The following is a 16,646-nucleotide window of genomic DNA, read 5'->3' as shown; positions in this document are numbered from 1 at the left end:
TTTGTGCCGAATTTTCTGTGTAATAAAGATAATGTTTCTTACTCAGTTTCATAAGCTGAAAGGGAAATTACAAGTAGAAATTATCTAGTAGAAAGCAAAAAACCCAAGACTGGGATATGGCCAGACTACTTGCAGAGTTCTGGGCAAGAGAAGCAACTTCTGGGGAAGAGAAGGCTTCACCTAAACAACAGCATTTCTGCCGGCCTTCAAACATGGTTAAGAGGCTGGGGATATAGCTCAGTGGTACAAGTGCCTGCCTCGCAAGGTCCTGAGTTTGACTCCTGGTACCAAAAAAAAAAAAAAAAAAAAAAAAAAATCTTTTTGAAATATGGTTAAGATTTTAAAGGGAAGCCCAGGGCAAATCATAGAAATGCAGAGGCACAGAGGACCTATGAGAAAGCACTGGGAGATACAGCTCAGATAGTACTGGTGGGACCAATTTGTACAGGGCTCCAGATGCCAGGCTAGAATCTTTTCACTTTACACGGGCTGAAACAAATTACCAAAAGGTGGGTTTAGGAGCAAAGTGACCAGCGACACATCTCGTGATGGTTAACCTGGCAGTGCTGGGAAGCAGATGTTCACGAACGGTGGCCTGTGTTTTAACAGCCTACAAGCTAACAAAGGCTTTTGCATTTTAAAGGACTACAAAAATAGAAACAAAAAATGTGTGATAGAGATCACATACAGTTCACAGGCTTTACAATTTTAAAATATGACTCACTACAGAAAAAGCCAGTAGACTCCTGGCATGGGGGATGAGCTGAGGGGGAGACAGACATCTGACATGTGAAGACCAGTTTATACGGTGTCAGTTCTAGAGCACCAGCTTCACCCTAACTGTGCCATAAACCTACTCTCCTCCATCAGGAAGAACCTCCTGCCCGCCATGGTACTATGAGCTTGCAATCCCAACACTTTGGGAGGCTAAGGCAGGAGGACTGTAAGTCTGAAGCCACTTGTGCAAGTCAGCAAGACCCCGTCCAAAATTTTAAAAGGGTTAGGGATGTAGCTTAGTGTGAAGACCCTGGGTTCAATCCCCAGTACTGGGAAGAAAAAACCTTTCTCTACATAGTAGAATAATATTCATATTTCCATTCTATTTCCTTCTTCCAGTTTTTTCCTCTTTCTCAAATTTTCTGTAATTAACACGATCATTTATATTGAGTTTTTTGAAATATCACAAAACCCAAACCCGCCCTCTCACTCCCAGGTCGCTACTATCCCTCAGTCCACAGTCAAGCTGCCTCTGTCTTCACATCCTCAGCTCCAGTGCATCCTAGAGCCCCTCTTCCAAGGTTACGGGGAGACTCCCAGTGCCAGGCCAAGACCCTACCCAGTCCTCATCATAACAAAGCCACTGTGTGCCTGCCTGTTTCCCCCACTGCCTGTCACCCCTACTGGAAGCTTCCTCTTGCTGGGCTTCCTTCAATGGAAGCCCTTAGTCTCTCCCTGGTTCCAATGTCTGGGCACTCCCCAGCTCAGGTCCTGCCTGTGCAGGCTTCTTCTATAAGGGGACGCCTCTAGCCCTCAGCCCGTGCTCTCTACCTCTTCAGGCTACACACTGTTCTCAATTAATCTCACTCATGTGCCTAACTTACATGCTGCCTGCTCATGGCTAAGGCCTACATTCTCTGCTGTGCTCCTGGCCTGTATTTCTAATTACCTGCCTGATATTTTCACATCAATGTCACATCAACTTTGAAAACTCACCATTACTTGTTACAATCTCTTTCCACCCTAACCTGCTGTCCTTCCTGCTTTTCTCTTTGATAGCACAGGGAAACAACATTCAGATACGCAAACCAGAAAGCCAGTCATCCTACATACCTTTTACTTCTTCCTCTCCCCTTCAGGTAAATCTCTAAGTCTCGTATCTTTTACTTCCCGCGTTAGCTGCCCCATTCACCATCCTCATTTCCACAAACTTAGATAAGGTTCTCGTTACTTCTTATAATCACCTCTTCATCACCTCCCTGCCCATCCCTTATCCCTCCAATGCAGTCAGTAATTTCTTGGATAGTAGGCACTATTCTGGGTCCCAGGATGAACAATGGGGTCCAGTTCTTGCCAAGCCTCTTCACTGCACCTGGATTCATACTACTTAAATCCATCCCCACATCCTGCCACCTACAGATGAACAAGAACTTCTTCTACCATTGGCACCTGCTGCCAATTTGGTTTTATCTCCTGCATCTTAATCTCTTATATTTTATGCTGCAGTAGGTGGAACTAGCTCCCCCAAGCATGATGAGTTCCCCAGATCCCCTGACTCTGGCACAGGCTGTTCTATCTGAATTCTCTCCCATACACATGCGCTGCTATCTGAACTCTCCTCCCCAGCAGAAGTCTTCCTACTCATTCTTCAGGCTTCAGCTCCTCAGAGCAGTCATGCCTGACATCCCAGGCTCATTCTGATGGCCTTTTCTCTGAGTTCCTACTGTGCATTATTAACTTCATCAATTACTTTGGTTTCTTCCCACTAAGCTGAATGTTCCCTTACAAGAAGAGGATACATCTCTTGAGCTTTGTGTCTCATCACCCACCCTGGTGTCTAGTGAAGAGTGAGACGCTCAATACATATCTTCTCAATGAATTAACAAATTGAGAGTGAAAACATGAATACTTAGGAAGCGGAGTCTGGAGGAGTTGGGCATGGTGTTTCACAGGGGTAGAATAAAAAGTGAGCTCACAGCCTGAAGACTGAAGCTAAAGGAAAAAGGTAGAGTATAAAATGACCCTGTTTTAGTTTTGTGTTTGGTTTTGGGATTTTTTTTGTAAACGACTGTGTACATTTAGGCTTTTCTACTGGGTAGCAAAAATATAAACCAGGAAAGGAAAATGCAGAAGGATTAGGGTTGGGACATCCGATGCTTGTACAGTAGGCAGCTAGAAACAGGTTAGGAGGTGAGCTGGAGATTGAAATCTCACAGAGGTGACAAGCAGAAGCGGAGTGAGTACCTGATCATGCAAGTAAGAAAGAATAATGAAAGAGGGCGTAGGACAAAACTTAAGAAGATTCTTATTCTGTGTAGATGGGGACAGGCCCCAGAAAGACGGAAACAGTATAGGACAAAAAGAGCGCCAGGGTGGTAGAAGGCAGGACTTTTAAGAAGGTGGGAAAGGAACAGTGCCAAATATGCTATCAAATCACAGGGAATGGACACAAGAAGGACAAAGGATCTACATACTTTATATGCTTTTTACATTATATACTTTTTGTCAGCAAAGCAGCAGAGACAGAAATTACACGAAGGAGTTAAAGTTAAACAGTACTAAAGAAGATAGCAGGTACATAATAATTCTGATACATCTTGCATTGAAAGAAGAGAAGGCAGGAAAACAGCTCAAGGTGCTAAAAACAAACAAACAAATCTGAAACAAGATTAAGTTTTTTCTTAGAAAGGACTCCTAAAATTAGTAAAGAAGAAGGTCAGGTCACCTTAGAGATTCCAGAGGAGAAAGCAAGCATGGTGAGATGATTCTGAGAGCTGGAGAAGATCTAGATCACTTACTCTGAAAAATTCAACAGGGCTGCTGAGCAACAAACATTAACACCTCACAGTGATTAAGGTGATATATTAATAATCTGAACTAAGAGGTGGCAGAACAGTTTTACGTAAGAATTTGGTAGGACCAGGAGGGATTTTATCCTTTTTATAAGCTTTTTAAGTACAGCCAGGCAATCCAGCCAAACAGCAGCCATTTCACAATAGCTACAAAGTTAGCCACTGTGTCAGGTAACCAACACATCTTCACATCCGAAAGTGGATACTTCATGCTTACCTGGAGGATTCTAGTGGCCTTCTGCTTGTAGTCAATTAATTCCTGCTTAGAAGACTCCCAGTTCAACTTGTGTAGCTTGACTTGCTGCTGCAGTTCATCAGTTCTTTTCTTCTCGTCGGAGTATTTTCTTTCTGCCAGAGTAACTGCTTCTGCCAAGTTTTGCCGTTCCATTTCCATTTTATTAAGGCGTGTAGCAAACTCATTCTATGACAAATCATTATTTCATACATATCTTTAACTTTGAAGTATATTTTGTAATCATTAATTCTGACATCTTATGGGATGTACTGGCTCAGAACAACAACATAATAAAAAAAACTCTTCATTTATTAGGAGGTAAACAAAGAGTAGACAATCTAAAACTGTGGCGTGGAAACACGGCAATGCATCAAAATCAACTACAGCATTTGCTGGAGAAAACAAAGGCCTTTTCCAGAGGTTATCTTAATCCCAAATTGAATTGCAATTTGCAAGACTAGGCTTTATGAATGTATTTTTTTAAAGAAACTTCTCAGAAACTAATATTTTTAGTTTAAGAAGCCTTTAAGGCACACTAAAAACACACTGCTTGTCAGTACTAGGCTGAGAACTGTTACCTTTATTCTCAATCAGAAAGCTTCTATAGCTGCATGCAATAAGTGAATCTCACAAACTTCTGATCCAAGATTATCTTGTTTAGAGAAGGAGCAAAAGGTCTGCTGCGAATGTCAACTGAACATGTCAGATGTGGCTAAGGCAGCTGAGGAATTTTTCATTTACTTATTATAATTAACTTACATTGAAACAACTAATAATTCTGTTTGGATTTTTTTTTCAATAATAGGATATAGGGATTTAGCTCAGTGGCATAAGTGCCTGTCTGGCAAGCACAAGGCTATGAGTTTGATTCCCACCCCCACCCCTCAAATAGATATAATTCACAACCCACGAAGTTTGCACCTTTAAGGTGTATAATTCAGTGTATTTGCTCAGTTGTACAACCATTACAATAGAGTTCTAGAGTATTTTCGTCAACCCAAAGATCCATATTTTCCCCTCTCTTCAACCCTAGCAGCCATTAATCTACTTTATTTCTCTGTGAATTTATTTATTCTGCACATTTCACACAAATGGAATCATTAAACATGTGGCTTACTGTGTCTATCATCTTTAACATGCAATGTTTCCAATGTTCATCCAAGTATCAACACATGTTGTAGCACAGATCACCACCACTGTATTTTATGGCTGAATAAGGTTTCTTTATATGGGTACACTACAATGTGTTTATGTAGAAACTGACAGACATTTGTATTACTTATAGACTGAGCTATTATGAGTAATACTGGTATAAATATTTGTGCACAAGTTTTTATATGGACATGTATTTTCAATTCTCTTTCATAAACACCATGTAGGTATAGACTACTAGGTCATGTGGTAACTCTCACTGTTTGAGTAACTGCCTACGCTTAGAAAGACTTGTAAATATGTTTAGAACAACTGGGGTACATTAATGTACTTGCTCATTTGTAAATTTTATGAAATCTAAATATAGAGCAAGCATTCCTAGTGAAAACTGTCAGAACTCAAATGTGCCTTAAGTGTAAAATATACCATGTGTTAATAATTCAGTATGCAAAAAGGTATGTCATTTTTAAAAATACAAGTTTAAGATGATAATACTGTAAGGGCGCAAACACTTCATCTGAAATGCCTGGGATCAGAAGTAGTTCAGATTTGGGGAAACTTTCATGTACATGAGCTATTTGGGGATGGAATCCAAGTCTAAACATAAAATTCATTTGTATTTCATATACAAATAGCTTAAAGGTAATTTTATATAGTATTTGAAATAATTTTATGCACAAAAGAAAGCTTTATACTGTGGCATTTTCCACTTGTGACAAAAAGTTTCCAAAATTAGAACACTTCTGATGTTTAGTTTTTAGATCAGGGTTGGTCAAACTGTACTTTACACTATATTAAATGAAATGCATGTTAAATTTAAGAAAACACATTACTGTACAGTACCTGACATGTACTTTTACAGCTGAAGTGTTTTCACCTGCTGAGAAGAGCTCCTGGACCAGTGGTTTGCAACCCCAGCTACCCACTGGACATGCCTGTAAGTCCTGTAAAAATAAACTACCCAAGTCCAGGTTCTACCTCATACAGTGGAGTGCATCAGAAACCCTTCTGTAGGCAACTCTAAAGCACAGACAGGGCTGAGCCTGAACTACGGATAAAAACTGTTTTAGAGTAAAACTCTAAATAATATTATGTACAATTGTCTCTTGAAATAAATGAATTAGAGTTAACAGAAATCAGAAAAAGCTTAAGCAAAACTGCCTCAAACCAGCATTTGTTCAAATAATGTTAAGGTTGTTGCAAAATTAAGTGAAAACTGCGTATCTATAATAAATATTAACCATCTCACAGGTAAAATGAAATAAATTTAGCAAGGATTAAGTTAATTTTCCAAATATCTGATTTTTGTCACAGAAAGAGAATTTTCCAACATGCACTACAGAATTTCATAATAAACGTGTTAGGAAACACCACATAGTCATTCCCCCTGGTCCAACTATCAACAAAATGCTGTTGTCTCCCTTCTAACCTGCATCTGTTTGTAGCTTTCTTGCTCTCTCTTCAGAGTGGCATCTGCTTCGTGCAGTCTCTCTTGAAGAGTTTGCAGAGCTTGATTCTGTAGGCTACTTCCTTCATTGTGATCCTGCATTATTCTAAAAGAAAACACAGCAGGGTCAAAAAACAGATTTCCATACTGCACAAATGATAAGGAAGAATAATCTTTACAGGATCTCTGTTAGTCAAACAAAAAAGACGACCTATTTAAAATATCTTTAGAAAATATTTTTCCATTCTAATGGAATGTAATCTGTATTTTTAGGGTTCCAAATATAAGCACACATCACATGTCAAAGGTTAAAAGAACTAAATTATTCAAATACTTTTAAATTCAGCATCTCTTAACAATGCATCTCCAAATACAACAATGAATCATTTACTTACTTAATTAATTATGTTTGGTGGTACAAGGGATTAAACTCAAGGCTCTGCACTGAGCTACCTCCCCAGGGCTTTTTATTATTGAGACAAGATCTTGCTAAGCTGTTAAGCTGTCTAAGCTAGACTCAAACTTCTAATCCTCCTGCCTTAGCCTCCCAGTGTTGAGATTTTAGGCATATGCCATTGCACTCTGCTGATGAATCCATTGGAAGTGCACACACTTCCAATATTGCCACATTTTCCCTCACATCAATTTTCATAAACTGGGATGCAGCGCAGTGTTCATCATCAGTTGTCCTGGAAAGGACCAATCCAGCTCATGTCTTTTATTATTACAGAATGACCAACCGTGACTTCTCACTCTGCAGGGCTTCCAGTGCTTCCGTGCGAGTACTGAGCAGCTGGTCAGCTTCCTGGAGTCTGACTTTCAGGACGGCCAGCTGAGAGTCCTTTGCAGCCACTGCTTCTGTCAGGTCATCGACTTGGGCTCGGAGTTCTCGAGTTACTCGATCACTCTTTGAATGGTCAGCATTCCATTTTTCAACTCTTGCTCTTGCTTTGTTTAATTCTATAAACACGAAATTTCTCTACATGAGCAAAACCAACATATCTTTTTCACAGCACACAGACTGTTGACCATTTACGAGTTTGGTTTTTACTAAAACCAGGCAATTACAAATATCTTTTTTTGTTTTTTTTGCCCCAAATGAGAAACCCATTTTTGAAGGCCAATATTCACACATTAGTTAATGGGTTTGAAAAGAAGCAGGAAGCTAACTGTTCTTCCACAATGTTGTTACTTCTGGAGATACATTATAAGGCACTTGGGAGCCCAAACTGATAGATAGCAGTGTTAACGACATTAAAATCATCAGTGAATTTGTTGAGTTCTGCTGGAGAAACATAAAAGAATGGAAATCCAAAACGAAGTTGCACTTCAGGAAAAACAAAATGAAGGCAAAAACAAAGCCTAAACATAAACACAGTAAAGAATTTGTTTCTTTCATTTACTATTGGAAAAGATGTCCTTTTAACCCAGAAAATCAGTGCCAGGGGAAATGTAGTGCTCTGTTTCAGAATACAATGGCATTTCTACACCCTCCTATGCATCTGAAACTGTAGTCCTACACACACACACACACACACACACACACACACACACACACCATACCCCCAAAACAAAAACAACTCCACTACTTCTGTCAGTCCTGGCAAAGTGAAGTTTTTTTCTAAAATTTTCAGTCTTAACCAACCTTCCTATTCTGCTCTTCTGGGCCTCCTCCCATCTATGGGCAAAAGTTTTCCCACTATCCCCTCACGCCCCTCATTAGCTCCAAGAAGGTCGGGGATTTCCTTTTTTGTTTTCTCCTCAGTCACTTACAATAACATGCACATCTTCCCTTGTAACTAGCTTAATCATGAAATTATTTATTTCCCTTTTAATCAACCATTTCTGAGGAACCTGGGTTTTCTACTCTGGGGCCACCTCACTGCACTATTTAATTCCCAAGGGCACTATTTAAACTGAATTCCATGGAGCAGCAACACTGATCCCTTATTTTATCCCACCTATGGTTCATGGAACAGTCCCCGAGAAAGTTCAGAATAAATCAAATGAACTCGATAGGCCAGGTGTGATGGTGCGTGTCTGTAATCCCAGAACCTGGGTGACCAAGGCAAGAGTACTGCAGTAAATTCAGGGCCAGCCTGGGCTACATAGTGAATTCCAGGCCAATCTGAACCAAAAGTTAGACCCTGTCTCCAAAAGACAAAAACAAATAAACAATGTATCAACACAGCAAACATGTGTGTTGTAATTCCTATCAGTTCTTAGACTTAGTAATGGCTAAAAAAAAGACCAAACTAGTCAATGTTCTGTTTTGGGTTGATAGGAGGATGACAGGTTTTTAAATTTGAGTCCTGTATTTCTATGAAAACACCATTTTACAAGTCTCACCTAAATTACACTTAATTAGATGTAAAGTCGTTGATTTTGAATGTTAAATTCCTAATCCAGAACAAATTAAATAAAACCTTACCTTCTTGACTTTCTTTGGATCTTTGAAGTATAGAGGCCATTTCCTGATTTAAAGACTGAACTTCATTCCTCAGCAGCTGATTCTCCAGTCGGAGGTTGGACAGTTCATGAGAGTTGCCATTCTCACCAGATGCCGGGTTGTGATCAGTGTGAATAGCAGCATTAGAGGATGCATCTTTTTTTGAAGAATCCTCTTGGCCTTCAGATTCATGATCTGAATTACTTGCAACGTCTGTAGGAAAACACACACACACACACACACACCCCTGTTATACCAGCATGGTTCCCAGGTGTATATTACTTTCTGGTAGGGCACTGTTGGCTCAAGTTGACTACTATGGCTAAGTATCTAAAACTAATGAATGGTATCATACGGTATGTACACTTTCTAATCTGGCCACTTACGCAGTTTTGTTAGATTCTGTGTTAGTCTTTTTATTCGTGCTGAGGGTGCTATTGACATCTAAATGGGTTAAAATGCCAGGGATGTTGCTGAACAGCTTACAAAGGACAGAAGAGCATCCTACAACTATGAATTATTTGGCCCTAAATGTGAATAGTTCTAAGGTTGAGACCTTACCCCTGAGAAGTGAACTTAACTTTCATAACTCCAAAATGGCATTAGAACTGGTTCTAATTCATTTCCCTGCTAACCAGGTTCCCCTAGGTCCATTCTTCAAATGCAAGCTGCTTTCTCAAATGCACAGTCACTCTTGGTTTAAAGACTTCTATTAGCATCACATGGCTTAGCATGACTTTTACTAGCATGACATGGCAGTCGCTTTAAACCTTCACTGGCCAAACAATAGCTTTGGGGACAAGAATTCAGATGGCCTGCCCCACCCCCAGAGTATCTGACTCAGGAAGTCTGAGGAGGTCATGATAATTCAGTTTTTATTGCATCACACAGTGATTCTAATGTAAGCTGTTCAGAGAGCAACCTTTAGCAATGATCTCTAAGAACACTGGGTAACAGTATTATACAAAAGCCTTCAAACAGATCCTAACTTGCTTTGCTGGCTTTATTTTTTCATGGCTTTCAATCTTAAGTATCTAGAACTTCTCTTTTTAAAAATTTGACAAACTCCTACTTATCCTTAAAAAGCTAGCTCAAAAAGAGCCTCTGTGAGTCCTTCCCCTATAGCTTGGGCAATTAGCTACTGCCTATTTCCAAAGCACTCTCACAAATATTTCAATTACTTCATTACTGTATGTAAATTACCTGGCTACATAACTGCCTTACCCACTAGATACTTCTTTATCTGTGCATCCAGCAGGTACATGTGTAATAAAAAAAAGTTGAGGAAAATTTAGGAGTGTATGAACATAATCAACTGCTACCGGATGCTCCTATTTTAAAAGCCTAATACCCATGCTTCTATATAACTTTGGTCTTGTACGGATTTTATTTACTAACAGCCAAACCTGAGAGAAACTTTAAAATTTAAGACTATATTTCCACCAATCACTGACTCTATAAAAAACTTCTGTAAAAATCTAGAAAGTTTACTGCAATTTTCAAATGCTCAGCAAGTACTTTAATTAGCCACATCCACTATGTTACCCTCAGTTTATAGGTGGCTGTGCTTACAGGGGTAATTTCAGCTCATTAAACAACTGCAAACCAGAAGGCTGAATTTCTACCTTCAACAATTCAACTTCACAGTCTCTCAGCTGTACCTCTGGAGGACACAGGTTTTAACACACACACAACTCTCCTCAACTCAGAATATATATGGCGTATAACTTTCAATCATTTTAATTTCAGTAAAATAAATGAACTGAAATAGTTTCAAATCTAAAATAACATGCTTTTCAGATTTCAAAAAATTTTTTTAAAGCCAGGTGTGGTGCATGCCTGTAACTCCAGCACTCAGGAGGTTGAGGCAGGAGGATCCTTGAGAGTTCAAGGCCAGCCTGGGCTACACAGTTTAAGCTCAGCCTGATCTACAACATAGCAAGACTCTATCTCAAAAACAAACAAACCAAAAAAAAAACAAAAACAAAAACAAAAAAAAAAAACCACCCTTAAATTATTTTAGGGACTCCAATTTGATACAATTTCTTAGATGCTGGGCTTGGTGAAATTACCAACAGACAATACTCCAAGGTCCCTACCACAACTGTATATTCACCAGTGATATTCAAGGCTACCTCCCCTCTTTATACCACACCTTGGCAGAAGGCCTGCTCTTATACCAGTGGTCCAGATTCTAAAACAGTGGGTGAAAAACAAGCTAGCATGATATATCCAATTGGCTTAATTATAAAACAAGTGGGGGACTGGTTAACTACCATGGCTTTGGCTTCCAGAATTTTCTTCATTGGCTTTGACGGTGGTGACATCTGTGTTCACAGAACTAACATTTGATGTCCGAGAGCTTGGAAAGACAGGGGCTTTGCCCTTTTCTTTCTTGAGCTCCACTCTCCCAGTGGGCTCCTTCTGTGAACTATTAAGAAAATCAAACAGCAGCTCATCATCAGGTTCTGATTTTTTCCTTCGAACAAACTGAGATGAAGGCCTTGGAACAGATGCATTTTCAACAGGATGGGAAGCCTCCCCGGGTGTCCTAGATCCTACTTTCACATTTGCAGTGCCAGCCAAGATGGTGGCTTTTTGATTTCGAATGTTGTCAGCTGCTGATGAAATGTAAGTAGCTTTGGGTCCAGTCTGATAAGTCAAATCTGTATTTTGCTGATGCAGTTCAGGGTAGTCAGCAATTCTGCTGGTGGTGGTCTCTTTCCGGCTGAGAGCTGTTGCAGCCCCTTGATCTACTCGGTTTAAAAGATCTTCTGCTTTTCCAGCAAGATCAACCAACCAAGACATGACGGCAGCAAAATAATCCTAGAGGTGAACCTGTAAAAAAGACATCAAATGATCAGTGTGGCACAACAGTGGAGTTTAACAGTTCAAATCAAACTCTGGAGTGAGATAGCTCTGGGATGAAATTCCAATCTTGCGCCTCACTAGCTAGGTAACCTTCAGCAAACTATCCACTGAACCTGAGACACCTTAGCTACAAAACGGGGAATCTAAGGGTACTTTTGCCTTACAGATTTTTTTTTTTTTTTTTTTTTTTTTTTTTTTTTTTTTTTTTTGAGATAGGGTTTTGCTACATTGCCTACGCTGGCCTCAAACTCCCAGGCTCTAGTAATCCTCCTGGCTCAGCCTCCAAGTACCTAAGACTACCAAAAGTCCCACCTCATTCAGACTAATAACACAGAAGAAAAAAAAAAGCACTTTTCAAAATGCCTGGCACACAGTAAGCACTGATTTTAGCAGCTACCACAATGTTATTACAACCACTACTGAATTGCAGTACTGGCGATCACAAACCCAGGGGTACTCTATCACTGAACTACAGCCGCAGCCCTCTTTTATTTTTAATTTTGAAACTGGGTCTCACTACACTGCGGAGGCAGAACTCCAACTTGTGATTCTTACGTCCCAGCCTTGTGAGTGCCGATTACAGGTGTTTGCCACCACAGCTGGCTGTCTTTCTATTTCAATTAAAAGTAATCGTAATGTAATAGATTGATATGTTACAGGCTGAATTGTGTTCCCCCTAAAATTCATATTTAGTAGGTGATGAAAATATATGCTAAATGGTTACATTAAAAAAACTTATTAAAGTAAAACATATTATTTTTAATCCCCTTTAAAATATTCCTCCTCACACACATATCCCATTGTTCTTGCTACTTTCTGAAGCAGTTCTGGAGGTCCTCTTTTGTGAGTCTTTACAAGGTGTGATCAAAACATGGGAATTGCTGCCCATGTCATCTAACAGAAGGGAAGGCTTGTGAAAACATCCTGCTGTGTCCTCTATTTTCCTCCTTTACCTTATTCACCAAAATTGCCTCTTCCTGAAAGCCAAAATGGCCATGAAAGGTCAACGTTTTGACTTGATTCAGGATATCAAAGCAGCCAAGACAATGTAAGTAAAGCAACTCATGAAAGAGGGCTTTCAGAACTGCTTCAGAAAGTAGTAAGAATGACAGGATAAGTGTGTTTGAAATCAGGAGGGTTTATTTTGAGGGTCATTTATAGCAATGTGTCTCTTTTAAGCTGCATTTTTAAAAAAATCTAAACATTCACCATATTTTTCAGTCATACCTCATACTGAAGTTTAAAGCCTTAGGCCTTAAAAAGTGGCTGTGGAGACAAACTCTCTAAAGAGGTAATGCAGTAAAAAAGTCATTAAAGGGGCCCTACTCCAACAACCTGGTGTTTTACAACAGAGAATTTCAGCCAGGTATGTTGGTGCATATCTGTAATCCCAAGACAGGCTGAGGCTGGAGAGTTGTCATATTTGGGGCCAGCCTGACTACATAGTGAGATCCTGTCTCAAAAGAGAAGGGGGGGGGGTATTTGGACAAAAACAGACATACAAGTGATAAGATGACGGTAGGAAAAAGGGAGAAGGTGGCCACCTGCAAAACAAGGAGGAAAGCCTCAAGAGGAATCAACCGTGATCTTGTACTTCACAAATGTGAGAAAATAAATTTCTATTGTCCAAGGCAGCTAATCTAGGGTACTTTGTTATGGAAGCCTTAGCAAATTAACACACCATCCAAATAGCACACGATACAAGGCAAGACTCCAGGACAATCAAACAAAAACAGTTATCTGGAGTTCCTTTCAAGGTGCTGAAATTTAGCTGGGTGTGGTGGCTTATGCCTGTAGTCCCAGCACTTGGGAGGCTGAGGAAGGAGGATCGTTGTTAGTTTGAGACCAGCCTGGGCTACAAAGTGAGCTCAAGGCCAGCCTGAACTGCATAACAAGACCCTGTCTCAAAAAAACAAAAAACAAAAACAAAACAAAACGAAGTGTTGAAATTTGAGAAGTCCTTCTAATAAATACAAAAACTATTAGTGTTAAATTTAAGCACTATTATAGATAATTTAGGGGTCCACATAATATGCCTAACGTGTAATTTCAATAATTCAAATATTGTGCCTATCACATACACATTAAGCTCAGGTCTGAATAAAAAACATGATTTCATAACCATCCATCTGACACATGTTCAAGCACCACATATTCAAGGCAATGACACAGCAAGTGACTCCCATGATATAAAAGAACACTATAAAAAATCAATCACCACTTCTTGAATGTCCATGTCATTACTTTTGCTTCTTTCATGATTAACTCTTTCTTACTGTCTTTTTTTCACTTGAATGTCATCTGCTTCACAGTTCTTTTCATCTAAATAGGTCCCATTAGGGTTCATACCCTTTCTTTTGCTTCACAGCCACTCATATTTTTACAATCATGTGCTGTTTTTTAAACATGCCTCGTCCTGCTGGAGAAGCAGGGGTATTTACATAAACACCATGTCTGCTTCGCTCACCAATGATTCCCACTCACTCTTTTTTTTTTTTTTTTGTCTTTTTCTTTTTTATTAGTACCGGGGATCGAACTCACGACTGCCTGCTTGCAAGGCAGGCGCTTATGCTGCTGAGCTAAATTCCCAGCCCCAAGAAGAAACTCATTCTTTTTTTTTTTTTTTTTTTTTTTTTGTCTTTTTCCTTTTTACCGGTACCAGGGATCGAACTCACGACTGCCTGCTTGCAAGGCAGGCGCTTATGCCGCTGAGCTAAATCCCCAGCCCGAGAAACTCATTCTTTAAACCTGTTCTTTATAAATGTGACACGTGCCTGTGTACTTCAGAGTTTATGCAAACTTATGACAATGGAGGTAAAACACTTTCAGGCATACATAGCGTCATACAGGCCTTTATAAAGTATTATTCTCGGATAAGCAGTACTGGTGATGGAGTAAATTATCTCCTAAGAAAACAACAAATACATGTTTATTAATTCTTTGTATCTTGCCTCTCATTTTAAAGTTACTAGGGCTTTAAAACACTAGCATTGGTTACCTAATTAAGTATCAGGATGCGCCCTAGGCACTCGCCCCATTGACAAATATTTGGAGCAGATGTCAAGAGGTTCAAAGTCGCAGCGAATCCTCTGGCGCTGCAGAAGCAGGAAAACGAGGCGTGGGGGGGAGGGTCTGCAGATCGCAGAGGCCCAGGGTCGGTAGGGAGGACGGGATGAGGCTGTTGGGAAACGATGCTGAGGTCGGGCTGTCAGATCCCCGCGCGCTCCCCACCCACCTCCTCCCAACCTCTGGAGCCTGTAGCGAACTCACACTAGACAAGGGACTGGGAAAGGCAGGGCAGTAAAGAACGGCTGAAGCCCAAAGGGACTTTCCCTTTCCTTCCTCAGCTCCAAACCCCAAAGCCGAGGGCGGGAAAAGATGAGGTAAGCCAAGTCTCCTCCGAGGCCGGCGACTCGCTCCAAATCCGTTAGCTTCCCAAGTGGACCCTTCTCGGCCTCTGGGCCTCGTTGCTGCCTCACCTAAGACTCCAGAGGGCTGCACCGCGGTCTCGACACCCTCGTAGGCCGGGCCCCAGCAGCAGCCGGCCCGGGGAGGGCCCGGGATGTGTAAGCCACCTCCAGGACTGACGGGGCCCGGCTACCTCTTCCGGGAGACGTGGAAGGGCAGCAAGGACCCCAAAACAGAGTGGCCTTTGAGCTGCCTGAACAGTGAGGAACTGAGAGCCTCTAACCACCTGCAAACAATGCAGGCAGTAACATAGGCAGCTGCGGGGGCCTTGCTCTGGGCCACGCTCTCTTCCGCCCGCGGGGAGACTGGGCTGGGATAGAGCCTGCGTGCGTGTGACGTAGCCCGCCTCCAATTGACCGAGGCCTGCACGTGGCAGTCACAACATTGGAAGGCACGCCCACAAGTGAGTGGGGAGCCTCTGTGGGCAGAGTAGGAGACGAAGATTGCGTGACTCTCCTTCGATGGAAGGGACTTGAAGCTTGAGTTGGACCAGCCAGACCTAACCTTGCTTCTCTACAGTTTTACCACTAACGATGCCGATATTCACCGAAGGAAGCGAAAATACACAAAAGATGATTCCAATTTTCATGGTGTTTACAATCTAGTGACAGTATATAAACCAAATGAGTGAACAGGACCATTTCAGAGGATTGCCAGAGCCATAAAGATAAAAAAAAAAAAAAAGACAGAAGACGTGACTGCAGATGGGAGAAGTATTTTAAATCAGATTCTAATAGGAGGTCTTTCTACAAAGGAGATAATTGAGCTGAAATTTAAAAGATGGAAAAGGTTTTCCAGACAGCAGTCTTGTAGTTATGGACTGTATACAGTTCATAGAATCTGTGAAATTAGTCTAAAATCTGTATCAGGACCCTGGCCTAAGACTACTATTCTCCCGCTCAGAGGTATGACTACAGAATAAAATACAGACAAAACGTATATCTTAGTTACAAGGAGTGCCAGGATGATCAAAGCCCAGAGACAGAATAGGACCATGAGGCATGAGGTCTTTGGCTTTTATTAGGTGTACGGCTTGACTAGGGGGTGTACTGGTGGGCTGCAGGAAGCTGTGGGGATGAACTGCTGATGCTGACAAGGTTCTGGAATTGAGGAACAACGCATTTTTGGAAAATCAGGAACAGATCAGGGTTAACTAGTAACCTGATTGTCTGCTAACTGCAGTTACTAAGATAGAATTTGCAAGTCCTCAGTTGCCACCTTATCTTGCTTTGAGGTGTCAGAACTTTACAGACTGTCTTTAAACTAGCAGAGGGTCTCACAAGTTATATAGGCCTACGACAGACTATCAGTTTATTTTTGTGCCAATTTATTAATATTAATAATTGCCTGCTCTATAATGTGTCAAGTTCATCCTTAGCAGATCTGTATTCGTTAATTTACCAAATACTCAGCTTTTACTACGTGAACAGGACCAGGCTAATTTGACCCTACGAC

The 16,646-nt window shown here is 40.8% G+C and overlaps 1 protein-coding gene across 2 annotated transcripts in view; it reads right to left on the bottom strand.

The window, feature by feature from the left end:
- The window catches only part of Golga5 (golgin A5), a 37,630-nt gene extending 22,270 nt beyond the window's left edge, over positions 1 to 15,360 (bottom strand). The window contains exons 1-6 of one of the 2 annotated variants that reach the window (XM_003462636.5): positions 15,203 to 15,360; positions 11,129 to 11,690; positions 8,835 to 9,065; positions 7,144 to 7,363; positions 6,386 to 6,509; positions 3,787 to 3,990 (exon numbers count right to left, since the gene is read on the bottom strand). In XM_003462636.5, the coding sequence (XP_003462684.1) occupies positions 3,787 to 3,990; positions 6,386 to 6,509; positions 7,144 to 7,363; positions 8,835 to 9,065; positions 11,129 to 11,660 (1,311 nt within the window). In that variant the 5' untranslated portion in view covers positions 11,661 to 11,690; positions 15,203 to 15,360. Of the gene's footprint in view, positions 1 to 3,786; positions 3,991 to 6,385; positions 6,510 to 7,143; positions 7,364 to 8,834; positions 9,066 to 11,128; positions 11,691 to 14,993; positions 15,155 to 15,202 lie in introns of those variants that run through there. The other variant, XM_005000275.4, reaches the window with a different exon arrangement.
- Positions 15,361 to 16,646: the final 1,286 nt, after the last annotated feature.

Source organism: Cavia porcellus, unplaced genomic scaffold (assembly GCF_034190915.1).
Source record: "Cavia porcellus strain 051 isolate PalLab524CR breed Dunkin Hartley unplaced genomic scaffold, mCavPor4.1 scaffold_31, whole genome shotgun sequence".
In the NCBI taxonomy this organism is placed as follows: Eukaryota; Metazoa; Chordata; class Mammalia; order Rodentia; family Caviidae; genus Cavia; species Cavia porcellus.
The sequence above is the reverse complement of the archived record's forward strand: the minus strand, read 5'-3'. Positions and strand labels throughout refer to the sequence as shown.